Consider the following 19,668-nt stretch of genomic DNA (forward strand, 5'->3'; position numbering starts at 1 on the left):
ATGTTACAGTGATGCTTAAAATTTTGTGTTTGTTCATGGAATTATCCAGTATCAATTATTATAATGACAAAACTGATTTATAATTTCAAAGTAATGATAAGTCTTTCGTCATTCTGCCTGAAATTTGTTAAAATTTCGACATCAACTTGTTAATGATAACAATAGAAAAAAGCGTATTTAATCATCATTGTATATTAAACAAATAGTTCATTGTTTTTAAATTAGAGAACACGTCTCATTATTTATAAATTAAGAAAAAATCGAATCATTGCGTATTACTATTGTTTAAAAAATCAGCTAAGAAAAACAAATATCTATTTATAAACAGTTCTTCAAATTGTTATGATCTTAAGTGATATTGTTGAAATGATACATACTTTAAAATGTTTCAAGTGGTGTGATAAATTAGAGCAATATGTAGTGTATCAAATGTTTTTTAGTATAGGATTTCCAGCTTTCCAAACGGGTAAATCTATTTTTACAACACTCCCATAATGTATTTTGATACACATTTAATCTTATTAATTTATTGTGCACTAGGTAATTTTACGGGTATAAGACAATTTAAATAACAAGGAAGTATGTGATATGGCTGGTAGGTCTTATATTTTATTATGACTTGTGCTATGACACAGGAAACGCCTTGTATTATTTATTTTTTCATGGTTAGGAAATTACTTTTTACTTTAGATAACATGTCGTTCATTTTGTAAAAAGAAATAGCCATCATTTCTTTTTTTCCTGGTCTGCTAAATCATGTTTCATATCTACCAAACGTATCGTAACGAATAAGTATGTCAGTCGTTGTTCTTTGTAAATTTCCTTTACATAATTTGCTTTAACCTTTTAAGTTATGTTTCATAACTACAAAATGTATCGTAACGAATAAGCATGTCAATCTTTGTTCTCTAAAAATTGCATTTAGTACATAATTTGCTTTAACCTCACATGTATTATTTCATATAAATCTTGTCAAAAACTAAGTTAGGTCTGATTATATGAGGAAATTTTCAATATCAAACTCACAAATGGTTACATATTTTTATAGTTACTATGAAATATATTTATGACATGTCATTACTGAGAAATCTTTATTTGTATACAAATAATGAAATTAAGTGTATTTTTCCCGATAGGATTATTTCGTGCAGAAATTCATGTTTGTCGTTAATGAGTGATGTCCTCAAAAACAATTAATTATTATATTTCATGATTAATGCAGACGTTTCTGTATTTATTGAAAAAAAACCAATTAATTTGGACAAGAGATATCTACAGTAGAATTTTCATTACAAATGTGTATTAAAATATGAAAGGATAGAGAAACTTCCGATTGGTGAAGCACTTTTGGCCCAGGACGGTATACTAACATTTCATTCCTGTATGAACAATTCCAATTGTAACAAAGTTTTTTTTTGTGTTGGGCTTATTTTATTATTTTGCTCCATATTGAAGGCTTCACTGTGATTTTGGAATGAAGAATAGAAATTAAAGCACTGTTTTCTTGCTTTTTAAGTGTTAACTTTTTGCTCTGTATGTTCTTTTTTATTTCATTAATGGATACCCCATACCAATGAGGTGTCTGATCTTCTGCTCTTATTAAAGTAATGGTGTATTTATTCCTGAGATACATTTTCTTATCTGTGTCATATCATTGTCTCAATTTTAGGCCAGTTTGTGTACAAATGTTTTAATGACACGCACACCACCTCCATGACTGTCTATGTAGAAAAATCAATTTCACAATTTTTTATGGAGATTTGGAGGTCTGTATATCGTCTATTACATTTCGGACCGTACTGGTTACCGGAATTTAAATAAATCAAATCTGATACTTCATATATATGAAACAATCAATATATTCCCTCCTCTTCAGATTTATTAATGCGTTTTGGTATTAATCAAACGTATCAGTCAAAAGGTGACCAGTCCTGCAGCCTTCATGTGATACCTTAATTACCAAAAAAATTGTTTACATATTTGATAGTTACCCCTATGTCTATTTTGTTCAAGATGTGTACTACTTCCTAGTTTGTTCCTTTTGACCTTTCCTACCGAATTAAACTTCTTACTTTTCTGTTACTTTCTTCTTTTTTTTTTTTGTATTTTCTACTATACAGGTACTTATTTGTGGCATGGGTGAACAACATTTTCTATGTACAAGATAATATTCCAAAAATAGTTATCAAAACCGGAGTGGTTTTAATAATAATAACTATTCTACACAAACATTATTCGACTTTAGACATGTCGGGTGGTATTTGCAATATATCAATTGTCATGCATTGCAAGTTGAATGGAAAAATACTTGCCAAAAAAAGGTACACACTAGATACGCCAATTTCCCTTTCCGTGGGAAATAATTCTGTTCATTCATTTCCTATTCAATTATTGGCACCAAATTTGGAATTATTTCCCTGTTTTCACCAAAGTCCATTGAATCAGAATTTATTTTTTGACACACAATACGAATGATGTGTTTTGTAATTGTTTTATAAATATATTTTATGTGTAAGATATATTCCCCGTTTGTGAATTTCTTATGTTTACTTTAGGGAGATTACGAACCAGTGATCAAGGTGCCAATGATACAGTGACTTTGAATTCATACCAGAATACAACAGAGATTATACTAACCAGCAATGAAACAACAGTACATGTAGACCTGACTGACATGTCCGGTATGTCAAAATTATAATATCTACTTTTATTGTTTTTAATTGAATTTTTAAATTTTTCCTATTATCTGTGCACTGTAAATGCATTTAATTATACAATCAACTACATTTACATAATTGTGTAGAGGGTATCAACAGTCAATTGATCAGCACTTCTTTGTTTTATGAATTATCATTGATTAATCTCGTATCTATGATGAATATTTGTAAAATATCTTTTTCTAAATTATGAAATTCATTGTAGTAGTTTGAAATCGAATACGGAAGGCATAGCGTGGCAGATTTTGATATAACTGACCTGTCGTGTATTTGACTTTAACATCGACCTACAACTTGGCAGTAACATCTCTTGGATCATATAAGTAAAACTTTTACATGACTTCTGGTGATACAGCTGGGTTTTTTTCAAACCATGCCTCTTCTGGGGAGATATATGATATTCATAGATAATTTGATTTGTTGACGTACTGGTTCCAAGATATGATCTCTGTGCTTCATCGCACAGAGACATAACTGATGACTGTTACCAGTATAAAATAATATTGTTGCGGTGAAAATTAAAATCTGAAGTAGGCATAAAGTGTAGGTAAGGGTAGTATAGAATTTTTGTTAAAGTGTAACCTCTAACAGGTTCCGGGCATTAAAATGTTAAAAATATGCCGAACAGCCCTATGTTTTGACATTCGACCATTCTAGGATAAACAAAAATTGCAAAACTTCATAGTAAAAATGGCACAGTTTTATCCGCGAAGGGAGTTCCTATAGGGAATTGCATTTTCTATTTTACAGATATGCAAACTTTATTTGGTACGAACTAAGCTTTTAACTGTCATGGATTTTGATTGAGTTCAATATGGTAATATCATTTCATTTTAGCCTTTAACCTTTTCTTAAGCTGACCTTTTTTGATGTATTTTTTAAATGCTTGACTTAGACTTAACGAATATATATTCCTTCAAGTGTGATTTTTCTTTTGACAAATTTAGTTGCAGTATCTTTAAAATCTATTTTCATTGTTCATACTGTACGGTTGAGGATTTTGGTTAACGACCTGTCGTGTGATATAGTAAAATTAAATGAAAATGTGGGCTATGCTTATTTTACTACATATTCATGGTAAAAATAAACATAAGCTAAAGCATATCAAGCTTGAAATCGATATAAATACCAAATACCAATAAATCAATTTGATTCTTAAACGGTCATTTTTCTTAACATCATCACAAAAGACTGATCAATAAAATATTCAGTCATGTTCAGTTTTTCAATCAATTTTAAACTTATGCACTGTGGTAAATTAGCTACTGTTCATATCGTTCGTTTGTCTTTTTTTTTAGTTTTGTGTGTTTTATAGTGATTAAGATAATAACACGACTGATGCACCCCAAATTTTTAACATGTTTACATATTATATCGATAAAGGAAGATGTGGTATGAATGTCAATAAAACAACTCTCTATCCCAGTAACAATTTATAAAAGTAAACCATTATAGGTGAATTGCTCACACATTGTTGTCAATATAATTGAATTGAATGCGACTGTCATACCAGTTAGCGGTTTAGCTAGCTATCAAACCAGGTTTAGTCCACCTTTTTCTACATGACAAAATGCCTATACCAGTTAGAAATAATACAGTTGTTTTCCATTCGTTTGATGTGAATGAGCCTTTGATTTTTCCACATGAAAAAGGACTTTCCGTTTTGAATTTCCCTTACAGCTCTTGTTTGCTATTTTACTTTTGAATGCAAGCGAATTGTCTGAAAAGTACTGAATTGGCAGCATATAATAAGTCTGAATATTGACTGAAATTGACTGAATAATTGATTGCTTTCTTAGACTTGTTCAAAACGAAAACCTCAGGCACTTGTCTGATTCAATTAACCTATATAACCGAATTCGAGTATATAGGTAATGTTTCTCTTAAAGAAAGAGCACATGTCCTAAACGTGTTTTTTTTTAAGTTTTCATAATACTTTATTGAAAACACTATGTTCCTGCTTTTCCGTACATGTATCAGAGGTATTAAGTTCATATGAAGTCAATAATCCAGTTGAGCGTTACTTATATGTGCAATAAAGAAAAATCTTCTGACATGCAAAATAACCTGTTTGGAACCATTCGTATCTCAATATGCTAGTATATGAATGCAATTAAATATAATTAGGACGTGTTCAAATTACAATGTATTGATAACATTTATCCTTTATTAATTAAATAATTAACCTTCATTGTAGATAAAAGCGAAATGTGGTTCCAGGTTTCCATTGCCTTATTTGTAGTTGTGGGAGTGTTTCTTGTAATGTTCATATTCTGTTTCATCAGACAAAGGCGAATATTGCGAAAAGCTTTGTCTCGTACATTAAATAGAAAAATAAGTATACGGACTTCATCAAGTCATAAATACAGTATAAATTCGGGGTTTGAGGCAAGTGAAGACAAAGTTTCAATAGCAAAAACAGAAGATGGTGCTGGTCAGTCACAAGAAAATGTCATTACTAGACGAAACGATTCAAACTGTGAATCTGGATTCGAATCTTTTCCTGGATCAATCATGGATAAAAGGAGAGACAATGTATATGAATCTGGTATAGGATCAATGGAAGGTTCCATAAAGGAATACAAGGGCAAAATAGAAGAAGAGTATACATCAGTCCACGAAAGACATGCCATATTTCACACAAGACATAGACGAATAAGCGAAGAGGACTCGTACAAGGAGGAATCGGAAATTCAGAGAACAACACAATCACTTGATTTTAAGGACGTTTTAAAAACTATAGAAGCTTGCACAGCTGGGATAAGAACAATTAAAAATGACGCTGATAAAAATACCGACAGTTTTATTGAAGATGATTATGAAAATGTTTTGGACGTAGCAGAAAAAGGAATAACAAGTAGTGTTCTTGATACTGAGGAAATAACAGCTCGCAATTTGGAGAATCCTACTTATGGTATAATAGATGAGTATGATAGAGAGATAGGTGATACCGTAGACGGAAAAGAAAGTGACGATTCTGAAGTTGATGAAAACGCATGCGCAGGAAGTAATCACCACATGTACCAAAATTATGGGCATCTAAGAAAAGAGTATCTCAGTCAATATCATTCTGCAGCTACCTCGCTTAATTTCTTAAATTTGAACTGGGATTATAAATGTGACATAGATATAAATGGGGGTTTGGTTAAAGCTCCTAATTCAGATATCAGTTTGTGTTTACCGGCAAATTTTATTTCAACACCAGCAACAACTATCTTCTGGTCAGTATTCGCACAGGATGCTGAGGTGAAATCAAGGACTAATTTAGATTCATGTATTGTGTCGCCTGTAGTGGAATATTATACACCATTGAAAGAATACTTTGACGAATATGTGGTGATTGAATTGCCACATTGCATATCAGAACATGAAGACAATATGGTGCAACCTTATTGGTTCCACCCAAATGCACAACCAAATGAAAATAAAATCAACGTCAATCAAATTCCACTTGTAAATGAAGATGACTTACATTCAAATGCATTACCTGAAGTGTTTTACATTAAAACTCGTCCAGGTTTTGTGACTATATACACGATACATTTTTCTGTTTACTTTTGTGCGTGTTCCCAAAATTTCCCATTAGAACTATATGCTGTGACATTTGGAAAATATGTTCCCATTGATCATAACCAGGTGAACATCAAAATCAAGGTTCACATTGCAGATGCAAAGATTACTTTAAAGGACTGTTTAGAGGTAAGATATACGAATATCAATTTGGGATTTAATGAAGCTGACGTAAAGTTATGTATCAGTTTTATTTGCCTTAAGTGTATTTTGGCACACCAATACAAATTTAAGTATTGTTAAGTCTACACATTTGGTCTTTCGTCGTCCTTGTTTTTAAAAGGAATCACCAAGGACAGAGTAAAAACGCCCAATGCATATTTGGTTTTCAATTTTAAGAGAGCGAGGCCTTTTCAGCTATTTTGGGTTTTGTTCATTATTGAATGCCACTTGCGTTCACATGCGGTTTTTCACATCCTTTTGTTCTTAGTGAACAGTTGTTTTATTGTAAATCATACCACATCTCGATATCTATTTGTATGTCGGAGTGAAGATATTAGTTTTAATCGACATAAGCACCATCTTGAAATTAATACCAAAAATAAGTTGAATTTATGTTGTTGCTTTTTTGGTGTGCGAAGATTCTTTTGATTTGAATGAGTTATAAAGTTAGGAAAACATGAGCAAGAGAGACGAAACTATGTTTGGATGGTCTGACTGTATGAGTACTCGAGACCAAATAGATGAATAAGTTGAGATTGGGGCTCATATCGTTACACATTATTTCTGTTGTTGTCTATATAGCACGATAAGTGCTAATCACATTTTTTCCTAGGTATGTGTTGGTGGTAATACTATATCATCAGCCAATATATATTATACGTAATTGATAGCCCTGTTCACTCATGCTTAAATCAATACTGGCCCATTTAATTGGCAAACATACGACTAACAAAGAAACTGAAACCCAAATAGAAGTTTTCGAAAATAGGAGAAAAGGATAAATACTTCTGGCAAAAAATTACAAAAATGGACGTTTTCTCTAAAAATAAAAACAACACAAAAGTTGACATTAATTAATGATACTCCTACCTGCATGCCTTTGTGGAAGTTTTAATTTGTATTCATAAAGATTTTGATTTTTTAACATTTTCTGCAGGCATTGAAACAAGATGAGCAAGTATTGGGCTACAGTTACAAGGGTAAGACAGAAATAGATGTAGCAGACGATATCGCGGGATCAGACTCCATAGAAATAAAAGTGGATTTCGAAGATGTCCCTAGAAATATGAATCCCATATGGAAACATTCTGTAGACAAGGCAGGATTCCCTATTCATCCAGCTTCAAAGGTATGTTTCTATATACATACGAAAAAATAATTGTGAACTGTTATATAACCTGCAAATATGTCCCTTCTTACTTGAAAATTGAATGCTTCGTTTTATAATTGTTTTACGTTTGAAAACTTTGATCCGCTTCATACTAATAATCTTCTCACGATCAAGACTTTTGCACTCTTTATATAAAAAAAGAAGATGTGGTATGATTGCTAATTAGACAACTGTCCACAAGAGACCAAAATGACAAAGACATTAACAACTATAGGTCACCGTACGGCCTTCAACAATGAGCAAAGCCCATACCGCATAGTCAGCTATAAAAGGTCCCGATAAGACAATGTAAAACAATTCAAACGAGAACACTAACGGCCTTATTTATATAAAAAAAATGAATACTTGTATCATTCAATTCTTACCATTAACTTTTTCTAATGCTACTGCAATGGAATACCAGTACTTTCAAATGTTTTAGATATAGGAAGATGTGGTGTGAGTTGTTTGTTTTTAGTGCATTGTTATCGCGTTTTCATAGGAAAGTGACTGATCATATACCAACAGAGTTTCCCCTGGTTAAATTTTCTTATTCATCACCTATTTCGCAAAAATAATATATGTTTCGCCGCTTCATTTTTTGTTCGTCAAATATCAGAAAATTCAGTTTCTCACAAAGTTGTCTATGATTATTCTACAAATTCATTTCTATCTTTATTCTTATTAATAAAAACTCAACATTTAATTTTAAAAAGATACTGAAAAAAATGCAATATAGATCATGCAATTATCACGAAATTCATCTTCAGTTAGTTAATCAGATGTATACTTCCCGTCTAGTTGAAGGCTGGAGGATAAATTCAGAGATATTTCTTACTTGAATATATTTCTTCATAACAACAGTTTTTCTTGTTGGAGCAACCGTTAAGAAATATCGAGACGTAATATACATGCGTTCACAAAACGATTGTAAAGTACCCACTTCAAATCAAGTATTTCTATCAAAGTTAAAAGATGAAGTTTAAAGTGTGAAATTATCTTGCTTTTGAACATTTTTCATCATATCAACAGCGTTCCGCTTCCGGATTATCATTAAAAGGAAGGAAGACGTCAAAATAGGATTCAAACGTGCGTCGCTTACATCAGCGAAACCCGACAAAAGTAAACAAGATGGATAAAGTCGAACCAAGATTATTTTTGTCAAATCTTTCGCCAATTATGAATTTGAATCGCCACAAGAGTTATCTTAAGTTATGTATGCTAAATGCTAAAACGGCAACCTCCAGCGGAAACCCTAGACACCAGAGTTGAATTTCATGCTGACAACACTGTTGCGTTATAAAAGTCTCATTTTGGAATTCCTAGAAATTGATTTCAGCCAAGTCAAAATTACGGATTTTTGTGAAGCATACATGTAATTGTGATTGCTAATTGATATTCCTGGACAAAACATTAAAATTGTATGTTTTCGGTATAAACAAGGTATAACAGTTTGATACCATATTAAAACATTTTTGATGATATTGTGACATGTCAGTATCGGTTTTGGGAACAGCGGTAGTTCCCATCAAATGAACTTGCTGCTTTGACATAAAAAACTGAATTGTAACAGGACAAGGTTAAGCATCCACAAAATCCTTTAAACAAATAATTATACATATTACTGAAAACTGAAACATGCCAATTTGTAAAAATAAATTTTATTCTTTCGTTTGCATGTGTCTTTCTTCTATAATTAATTTGAGAGTAATTGAAGTGGAAATAAAACAATTTTAAACCTTTAAAAACAAGCACTTAACTGATCTTATACATGTATAGTTTGTTATGTTGTTCTGTTAGACTACTGTCCTGTTTTAGAAGAGGTTTCGGCTCAAGCAAGATAGTTAAGCCAGCCATATTCTTTATTTTTCTGTCCTAAGGCAGAAGGCTGCAATTCAGTCTTGTCGCTTGTTGTTTGTATTTTAGGTAATTTTCCTCGTTTAAATTGTTTAACATTTCTCATTTTGTGGGCTTGTTTAGCTGACTTTGCGGTAATGGTTTTGTTCATGGTTGTAAGCCGTACGGTGACCAATAGTTGTTAACTTTTATGTCATTGGGTTCCATGGTGGAGTCTCATTGGCAATCGTACCACATCATCTTACTTTTTAGCTCACCTGGCCCAGAGGGCCAAGTGAGGTTTTCTCATCACTTTGCGTCCGTCGTCCGTCGTCGTCCGGCGTCGTCTGTTAACTTTTACAAAAATCTTCTCCTCTGAAATTACCGGGCCAAATTAAACCAAACTTGGCCACAATCATCATTGGGGTATCTAGTTTAAAAAATGTGTGGTGTGACCCGGCCAACCAACCAAGATGGCCGCCATGGCTAAAAATATAACATAGGGGTAAAATGCAGTTATTGGCTTATAACTCAAAAACCAAAGCATTTAAAGCAAATCTGACAGGGAGTAAAATTGTTTATCAGGTTCAGATAAATCCGACAACCCGTTGTTGTGTTGCTGCCCCTGAATTGGTAATTTTAGGGACATTTTGCTGTTTTTAGTTATTATCTTGAATATTATTATAGATAGAGATAATCTGTAAACAGCAATAATGTTCAGCAAAGTAAGATCTACAAATAAGTCAACATATGACCAAAATGGTCAGTTGACCCCTTTAGGAGTTATTGCCCTTTTTGGTCAAGTTTTAACCATTTTTCGTAAATCTTAGTAATCTTTTACGAAAATCTTCTCCTCTGAAACAACTTAGCCAAATTAAACCAAACTTAACCACAATAATCTTTGGGGTATCTAGTTTAAAAAATATGTGGCGTGACCCGGTCAACGAACCAAGATGGCCGCCATGGCTAAAAATAGAACATAGGGGTAAAATGCAGTTTTTGGCTTATAACTCAAAAACCAAAGCATTTAGAGCAAATCTGACAGGGAGTAAAATTGTTTATCAGGTGAAGATCTATCTTACATTTTCAGATGAATCCGACAACCCTTTGTTGGGTTGCTCTCCCTGAATTGGTAATTTTAGGGAAATTTTGCTGTTTTTGGTTATTATCTTGAATATTATTATAGATAGAGATAAACTGTAAACAGCAATAATGCTCAGCAAAATAAGATCTACAAACAAGTCAGCATGACCAAAATGGTCAATTGACCCCCTAAGGAGTTATTGTCCTTTATAGTAAATTTTTTAACAATTTTCATAAAATTTGTAAATTTTAACTAACATTTTCCACTGAAACTACTGGGCCAAGTTCATTATAGATAGAAATAATTGTAAGCAGCAAGAATGTTCAGTAAAGTAAGATGTACAAACACATCACCATCACCAAAACACAAGTTTGTCATGAATCCATCTGCGTCCTTTGTTTAATATTCATATAGACCAAGGTGAGCGACACAGGCTCTTTAGAGCCTTTAGTTTATTTATACTTAAAAAAAAATGGCTGTCAAATGTGCGGGGAAGAGGACCTGAATTCAAAGGACTAGTGTTGGAGACAACAACAAGGAAGTACGTTTTTTGCCCATTGTATGATTGAATTGTTTGACTGTTTTATAAATCAGGATGTCACATGCGCTTGAGACTCGAGTATTTCCGTACTTGTTGTACAATGCATACGGAAATAGGTCAATCTACATTAAATAAATAACTACAACACTTTATTGGAAACCCAACCAATACTAAATCGGAACTTACTAAAGCTGAAATTCTGGAAAATCATAGATTCCCTTTGGAATTTCAAACAACGATGAACTTTTACTTCAATGTTAAAGAAGTTAGCAATATCCTTTAACTCTACTTTCCGCTATATAGATGACGTTCTTTAACTAAACAATTCAAAATTTGGTGACTATGTGGAACGCATCTATCCCATCGAATTGGAGATAAAGGATACTACAGATACAGTTAAGTCGGCTTCATATCTTGACTTACATCTAGAAATTTACAATGAGGGTCGGTTGAAAACAAAACTTTACGACAAAAGAGATGATTTCAGCTTTCCAATTGTGAACTTTCCATTTCTAAGTAGCAACATTCCAGCAGCACCTGCATACGGGGTATATATCTCCCAATTGATACGATATTCCCATGCTTGCATTTCCTATCATGATTTTCTTGATAGAGGGTTACTGCTCACAAGGAAACTATTAAACCAAGAGTTCCAAATGGTGAAGTTGAAATCATCCCTTCGTAAATTTTACGGACGCCATCACGAGTTGGTTGACCGTTATGGAATAACCGTTTCACAAATGATATCGGATATGTTCCTTACGTCGTAACTACAATCCCCTTCCCTTTCATGAATGTGACCTACCGAATTAGACTATTTACCGGATTTGTAATCACATAAGCAACACGACGGGTGCCACATGTGGAGCAGGATCTGCTTACCCTTCCGGAGCACCTGAGATCACCCCTAGTTTTTGGTGGGGTTCGCGTTGTTTATTCTTTAGTTTTCTATGTTGTGTCATGTGTACTATTGTTTTTCTGTTTGTCTTTTTCATTTTTAGCCATGGCGTTGTCAGTTTGCTTTAGATTTATGACTTTGACTGTCCCTTTTGTATCTTTCGTCCCTCTTTTAAACCTTTAACATGTTGAAATAAATGATAAAGCGTACTTGTTTGAAAAGACCCAAAAGCTTATATTTTAGATTGTTTACAAAATGGCTGGTGGATAATATTTTTAACAATTTATTATTTCCGTTTAGACCTAATCAATTTATAGCAAAATATAAAATAATTTAAAATCCAATCGTCTATTAAGATATAATTTTCAGCTTTTAGCTTTATTAATTGTGCGTACAATACATTGACGTGAATTATATTTTTTAACAAAACGATTAAATCTTATAACTCAATATCATCATAATATCAAAGTTATTCCGGTTTTATCTGAAAAAGAGGTCTACAAATGATTAATTTTTCAATCATTTTATATAGAAAGTTTGATTAGGTATGACTAGAAAATCTTTATAAGAGACCAAATGACACAGAAATTAACAGCTATTGGTCACCGTACGGCCTTCAATGTTGAGTAAATCCCACACCTCATAGTCAGCAATAAAAGGCCTCCGCAATCACAAATTTAAAACAATTCAAACGAGAAAAATTACGGGCTAATTAATATACATCAAAATGAAAATGTTACACAGCAACAAACGACAACTACTGAATCACAGGCACATGACAATCGTAATTTTTTGTATTCTTGTCTTTCATTTTTTGCTAATGTGCTTTGTCTATATGCCTTTTTGTGATTTGTTGTTACATATTAGTTTGTTCTTATAAGATTATACTAAAATGTTTACTCCTGCACCCATATCTTTGACATTTTTACCTGTAACATGTATGTCTGTTTGTTATGTTCACACATCATTTTCAGTATACAAGTAGTGAAATTGTATGCGACTGTCATACAAGTGAGAGGTTTAGCTTGCTATAAAACCAAGTTTAATCAAGTCAGGAATATGACAGTTCTTATTCATACGTTTGATGGGTTTGAGCTTTTGATTATGCCATATAATTGAAGAATTTCCGTTAAGAAATTTCATCGGATTTAAGTTCTTTTGTCTGCCATGGTTGGAGGCAAGAAATCGAAACATTACATCCTTCGAAGGCATTATAACTTACCGAGGGTATATAACAGCCTCATTAAGAAAGCAACCATTACTAAATACATTTATTAGCCAACTAAACAGAGGGTATATTCATTTTTAACAAATAAATAAATTATTGTTCAAATGCCAGATCTAACTTAAATCGCAACACTGCCTTTTATAGAAACAAGGGCATGATTGTTCAACTTTCAGCGCAATGTCATTAATATACAATAAATAAAGATTTTCCTTGCATAAAACCATCAGTAACAGTACTATAAAAGAAATTAGAAATCTTTACTTCCAATCTAGCACAACAATTAATTTTCGTATACAGTTCGAATTATTATGTCTTTCAGCCCAATTTGTACACCTGTTGTTAATTATAATATATACACGGTTTAAACACACCTAAAACCAGAGCATAGTTGCTTGGGGCGTTAACGGCGTACAGCTTCGGTCTCATTTAACGAAAATGTGCATACAAGTTACTTTTCACATGTTCAATTCAAATACTAGTATTAATAAAAGATATACCTTCATGTGCTAATTTAGAGATATATGGGGTCAAAGTTTTAGATATCTACCTAAATTTCGGTTTCTTGGACATTTCTTTCCTTTCGATAGACATATTGGGGTGGGTTTTTTCGAAAGATAAGCAAATGCGGATTTTTTTTAAATGATTAACAAATAAAATTCAAATGGGGAATATGTCAATGAGACAACAATACGTCTTCAACGGTGCGAGAAAATCCCGGAGGTGGTACTCAGCTAGTCCCAATTAAAATTGTGTAGTAGTGTAGTGAACATGGACGTCACACTAAACTCCAAAACATATAAATGAACTAAAATTGAAGAAAAAAAAACACACAAGACTAACAAAGGCCAAAGGCTCCTGACTTGGAAATGGCGCAAACATGTGGCGGGGTAATACATGCTTGGTGAGATCTCAACCCCCTCCTTTACCTTCATAATATCTTCATGATGAATCAAGTCAAATGCTATTTTACAACTAGGGGTACATGTACTCTTTTTCAATCAAATGATATAAATCACTCGAAAAATGTATCTTTTCCCAATATATCGCCATTTGACGTCGAAAAAAATAACATTTTTCATTAGCAAAGTCATAATCGCCCCTGTAACTTTATCGTGTGCCAATCACTGGACCTTTTCATAAGCACGAATATCTCGAAAATAGGTACCATTCAGAGCGCAATTGAACAATTTATATAAAACTGACTTGATAAAAGTTTTGCTCATACATATATGTGTGTTCATACTATTGTCTTACTGGGTAGATTTCTCATGTTGTAGAGACTTTTCAAGTTCTGAATTAGCTAATGAAAGTCTTATTACTCATATACGGTGTCTGGTTTAAAGTTGATATTCTTCAGGCATCTTCTAACTCATTTTTATTTTCAAAATCGTTTACAGTAAGTGTTTAAAAGAAACATGTTTGCACTTTTTGGAGAAAAAAAAACCTACGTGTTTCTATTGCACCCCTTCCCGATTTTTGACTTGCGATATCAAAAACACAGAAACGTCAGCTTCAAATGCCGATTAAACATTTTACAATTACTACACAATATATTCATTTTACTACATATTTTGTTAATAAAATGAAAATTGTATATTATAATTAGACAAGACATCATTATTACCTTCAATCTTCAACCTATTTGTCCAGAAATCTCACAGGCGTTAGTCCTCCGATTTGTTTTTTTAAAGATGATAATATTAAAAGAATGTATAGCAAAAATACCGAACTCCAAGGTAAAATAAAAGGTGGAAGTCAATAAAACAGACATAATCAAACGTTATAAACTAACGGTACGGACAAACAAACTGTCATATTCCTGAAACAGACATAATCAAACGTTATAAACCAACGGTACGGACAAACAAACTGTCATATTCCTGAAACAGACATAATCAAACGTTATAAACCAACGGTACGGACAAACAAACTGTCATATTCCTGAAACAGACATAATCAAACGTTATAAACCAACGATACGGACAAACAAACTGTCATACAGACATAATCAAACGTTATAAACCAACGATACGGACAAACAAACTGTCATACAGACATAATCAAACGTTATAAACCAACGATACGGACAAACAAACTGTCATACAGACATAATCAAACGTTATAAACCAACGATACGGACAAACAAACTGTCATACAGACATAATCAAACGTTATAAACCAACGATACGGACAAACAAACTGTCATACAGACATAATCAAACGTTATAAACCAACGATACGGACAAACAAACTGTCATACAGACATAATCAAACGTTATAAACCAACGATACGGACAAACAAACTGTCATATTCCTGCCTTGGTCCATAAAACAGACATAATCAAACGTTATAAACCAACGGTACGGACAAACAAACTGTCATATTCCTGAAACAGACATAATCAAACGTTATAAACCAACGGTACGGACAAACAAACTGTCATATTCCTGCCTTGCTACATGCAGAATGCATAAGAATATGATAAATATAATAATGTGTTTTTATGAATGATATTTTTTTAATTTAATTAAAAATATATAGTTAAATACAATTATATTTTACAGAGTTGGAATCTTTCTAATCGGTTTAAATGTGGCAATCACAAATTCATTCAGACAACAAAGGAATGGCAATTTAAAAATGAAAGTCCACCAAGATTTAGAACAGTATTTCAATGCTTCATCGAAATATTATATAAAAAATACATTGAAGACAGCATCAAACATAAAGCAATAGAAGAATCTGACACAGACGAGGGATCAGATTATGAAGCCATGGAACATATTGATTTAGAACAAGCTAAATGTATGTCAAGCCACAGTACTGTACCAAAGTCAGAAAACGGTTCTAGTCACACAAGTCATCAATGTGTTAGCATTAGAACACGAATGACAGTCGACATCGACCTCTCAGACACAGTTATTGAAAACCACTATCCAGTAAGTCAGCAATTCAAATATAACGAGTATGTAGATTTTCACCCAAATAAAACAAACTTTATGATTTTGATCTTGTTAGTAAAATGTTGTATACAGGGAAATTGTTATACTGCTTTTCATGATAAGAATGATGCACTTAAATCAGGGATGTGATTTTTCAATATTTTAAATCATTTTGGTTTGAATGCATCAAGTTCTATTGGCTTGATTGACTTAACCAACAATGTGACGAACAGATTTGAATTTACTAAAAAAATAAATCAATCAATAATTATCAGTCTTTTAGTCTATTTTTCAGACTTAACCACTGCTGTAAAATCAGTACTATTCAGACCATTCGCTTACTGTCAACTAGATCTGGTTAGATTTAGTTCAGATTTTACAGTTGTAGTTATTTACTGTACTCATCAACCTCAAACTGCATTATCTGAAAAGTTCCGAAAAAGTAATGAATTAATCGCAAGCGAGTTGTCAGCTCATTGTGTTCATCCTTTTGTAAAATAAATTGATACTAGAACACACCCGCGAAATCGCGGGCATTCAGTATCATAAGTCATATAGGTTATTGGGGACAGGAAAATGTTTTTTTTCCAAAGTTCCCAATTTTTGGTTTTCTATCAATTTCAATATGAACATACATTTAGTATGTTATGAACATTTATTTAAGTAAGGAGCCTGTAATTCAGTGGTTGTCGTTTGTTTATGTGTTACATATTTGTTTTTCGTTCATTTTTTGTACGTAAATAAGGCCGCTAGTTTTCCCGTTTGCATTGTTTTACATTGTAATTTCGGGCCTTTTGAAACTGAGTATGCGGTATGGGCTTTACTCTTTGTTGAAGGCCGTACGGTGACCTATAGTTGTTAATATCTGTGTCATTTTGGTCACTTGTGGAGAGTTGTCTTAACATGGCAATCATACCACATCTTCTTTTTTTTTTTATGTAATCAATGAATTTTGTAAAAGATTTAATGACTGGAGAATTTCAGAAAAAGTATCAAAAGTTCACATGAATAATTTTAGCGCTTATCTGTGTATTATGAATATTCATTACTATATAAATAAAGCGTATTTACTTTCAATTCTAAGTTTACTAATCGATCCATGGTGATCATTGATATAGTATACAGACCCTCTCTATTTAATAAACTCTGTGACCGCCGTGGATAGTAAACTTGAAAATGATAGCAGATAAAATTCTGAAAATACACTTTATTCGTAGTATATGCATGTTCAAAGTATACAGAAAAACGCAAACAGGAAGTCTAATCTGACTTAAAATTTCGTACAATGACGGGACAATATCCGGATGCCTTTTTTCTCGTTTTTCTCCTAAAATAACTCAATCTGAATAATCATATGGATGGATGACAAATGCGACTATGCACTGTACCTATAGGACACAGAGGCGTGTTGATTAATTTATTCTGGAAAGAAGAGAAACGACACCAAAAATGAGGTCTTCTCGTTTAATAGTATAGATATGCTGCTTATTAACCCTGACAAATGAACAATTCGAAATAACACAACTCTTGTGTATTTATCATATGATCGTTTCTCCGATAGGAATATTTGTCACGAAAAATAGAGAACATTTATATTGTAAACCTTAAGCCAATAACAAAATTTGAGTTATTTAATTTATCAACACTATTGAAACAACGATACAATTGACATTGATGTTATCGAATTTATTCTGCAGGAAAGCATAGATGAGTTGCAATGCTTGCCATCCAGGCGAGGTATATTACCCAGTATAATATATGAAATAGTCGATGGCTTAGATGATGACAAATTTAACGAAATGTGCCGACGACTTGGCGCCGACAGAGAATTAAGATCTCTAATGAGGTATATTATTTTAATGCCTAGTCAAAGAACAATTTTACTTTATTATGAACGTTTATAATCCATCCAAAAAATGAAAACCATGCTTGCTATTTTGGTTTTGGTTGTTAAACAGATTTAGAAAAATCTATTGAGTATATTCCTTAGATAAGATCCTTTAATGCTGTTATCAAAACAATCCACAAAAGATGTAAAAAGTTGAATAACAAAAATACAGAATTCTTAACGGTAAGTGTTTTGTAATTTTACTTTTTCACTTAGCAAATGGCACCATCGAAAGCTCAAACATATCTACGAATGGATAAAAAAAAATGACTGTCTTGATACATGCCCATTATTATTTAGAAAATGGTGTATTAAACCTGGTTATGTAGCTAGCTGAATTCTCACTTGTGTGACAGTCGCAAAAAATACATAATATTGGCAACGATGTGTGAACAAAACAGACATAAAAGGTAAAATTGTCAAAAATAGGAGTACAGCATTCAAAAATGTGTTATAATCTTATAAACCTTAATTGATTTTAGGTCCAGCGATAATATGACCAGGGGAAAGAAATATGATTTATTAGACGGCATCAGAGACGATATGTCTGACGGAAAATTTTGTAGAGAAATACTCACAGTCTTAATGATAATGAAGGAAAATAAACTTAGACAAGCTATATCCGAACATATACAGAAAGCTACTCATACCGGTCAACGTTCAATTGCCAGCATAGAACCACAGACTGCCAATTTCCAAAGACTTATTCCTGTCCAGAATGAAGACAAAGAAACATTACACCACAGTTCAAGTCACAATGATGAAACAAGTATAAAGGTTGTAGAATGAAAAAAGTTCCAAAATGAAGAAATATGAAATATTAATCCTATAGAATTGATCGAAAATTTTTGAAGAGAAGGCCATTGAATGTCCGATATACGCCAATACTCAACCTTAAAGTTTAATCAATTGATAATAGATTTTAAAATGTATCCAGTCACACTAACCTTTCGAAAGATTCAACATCCACTAGTATATGTTGTTTATATTGAACAAAGTACGGGGTGTGAATTATAAACATACTAAAGGCATTTAAATTTGTGGTGCATTTCATTTTACATTTCGTGTATATTCTTAAAAAAAAATATAAGTGGTTAACGTTCATTACAAGAAACATAACTCCATAAAATTTTTAAAAATCTAAAATTGAATGAAATATGAAAAATAAATCTAAAAGTCACCGTTTTAAGTTAAACATGTTTTCTACGGACAAGCTTTCATGTAGGTTTTCTGTGTAGTTTCCTATATCATGTATATATATATGTAGCTAAATTACCATGGAATAATTAATGGAACAGTGAAAAGTCTAAATATTTTCACTTCTCACTTTTGCCTTGGGTGTATTAGATAAAACCAATAGTAGTATACCGCTGTTCAATAGTCATAAATCGATGTAACTGAAACAAATCCGGGTCACAATCCAAAACTGAGGGAAACACATCAACAATAAGGGGAAACAAAAAGGAACAACCGAAACACTGAACTGCTGCAGAACCAACGCCAACATACATAGAAACGGACTGTGTGATAAAAACTGCCATATTCCTTACTGTTTACATGACATTTTAAGACAAAATGGTGGGTTGAACCTGGATTCATGGCTAGCCGAACCTCCAGCTTATATGGTCATGTTAAAAATACCGCTATGATG

The 19,668-nt window shown here is 32.5% G+C and overlaps 1 protein-coding gene across 2 annotated transcripts; it reads left to right on the plus strand.

Annotated features, from left to right (window-relative positions):
* Positions 1-316: 316 nt before the first annotated feature.
* LOC139493049 (uncharacterized) lies at positions 317-19,464 on the plus strand. 2 transcript variants are annotated; one of them, XM_071281192.1, is made up of 7 exons: positions 317-466; positions 2,556-2,681; positions 4,915-6,416; positions 7,387-7,578; positions 15,752-16,126; positions 17,827-17,975; positions 18,500-19,464. In XM_071281192.1, the coding sequence occupies exons 1-7, from the start codon at positions 343-345 to the stop codon at positions 18,804-18,806; spliced, it is 2,775 nt and encodes a 924-aa protein (XP_071137293.1). In that variant the 5' UTR covers positions 317-342; the 3' UTR covers positions 18,807-19,464. The 2 variants fall into 2 exon arrangements, with proteins under 2 accessions (XP_071137293.1, XP_071137301.1); XM_071281200.1 differs by having other exon boundaries at positions 461-595.
* Positions 19,465-19,668: the final 204 nt, after the last annotated feature.

Source organism: Mytilus edulis, chromosome 1, assembly GCF_963676685.1.
Source record: "Mytilus edulis chromosome 1, xbMytEdul2.2, whole genome shotgun sequence".
NCBI lineage: Eukaryota > Metazoa > Mollusca > Bivalvia > Mytilida > Mytilidae > Mytilus > Mytilus edulis.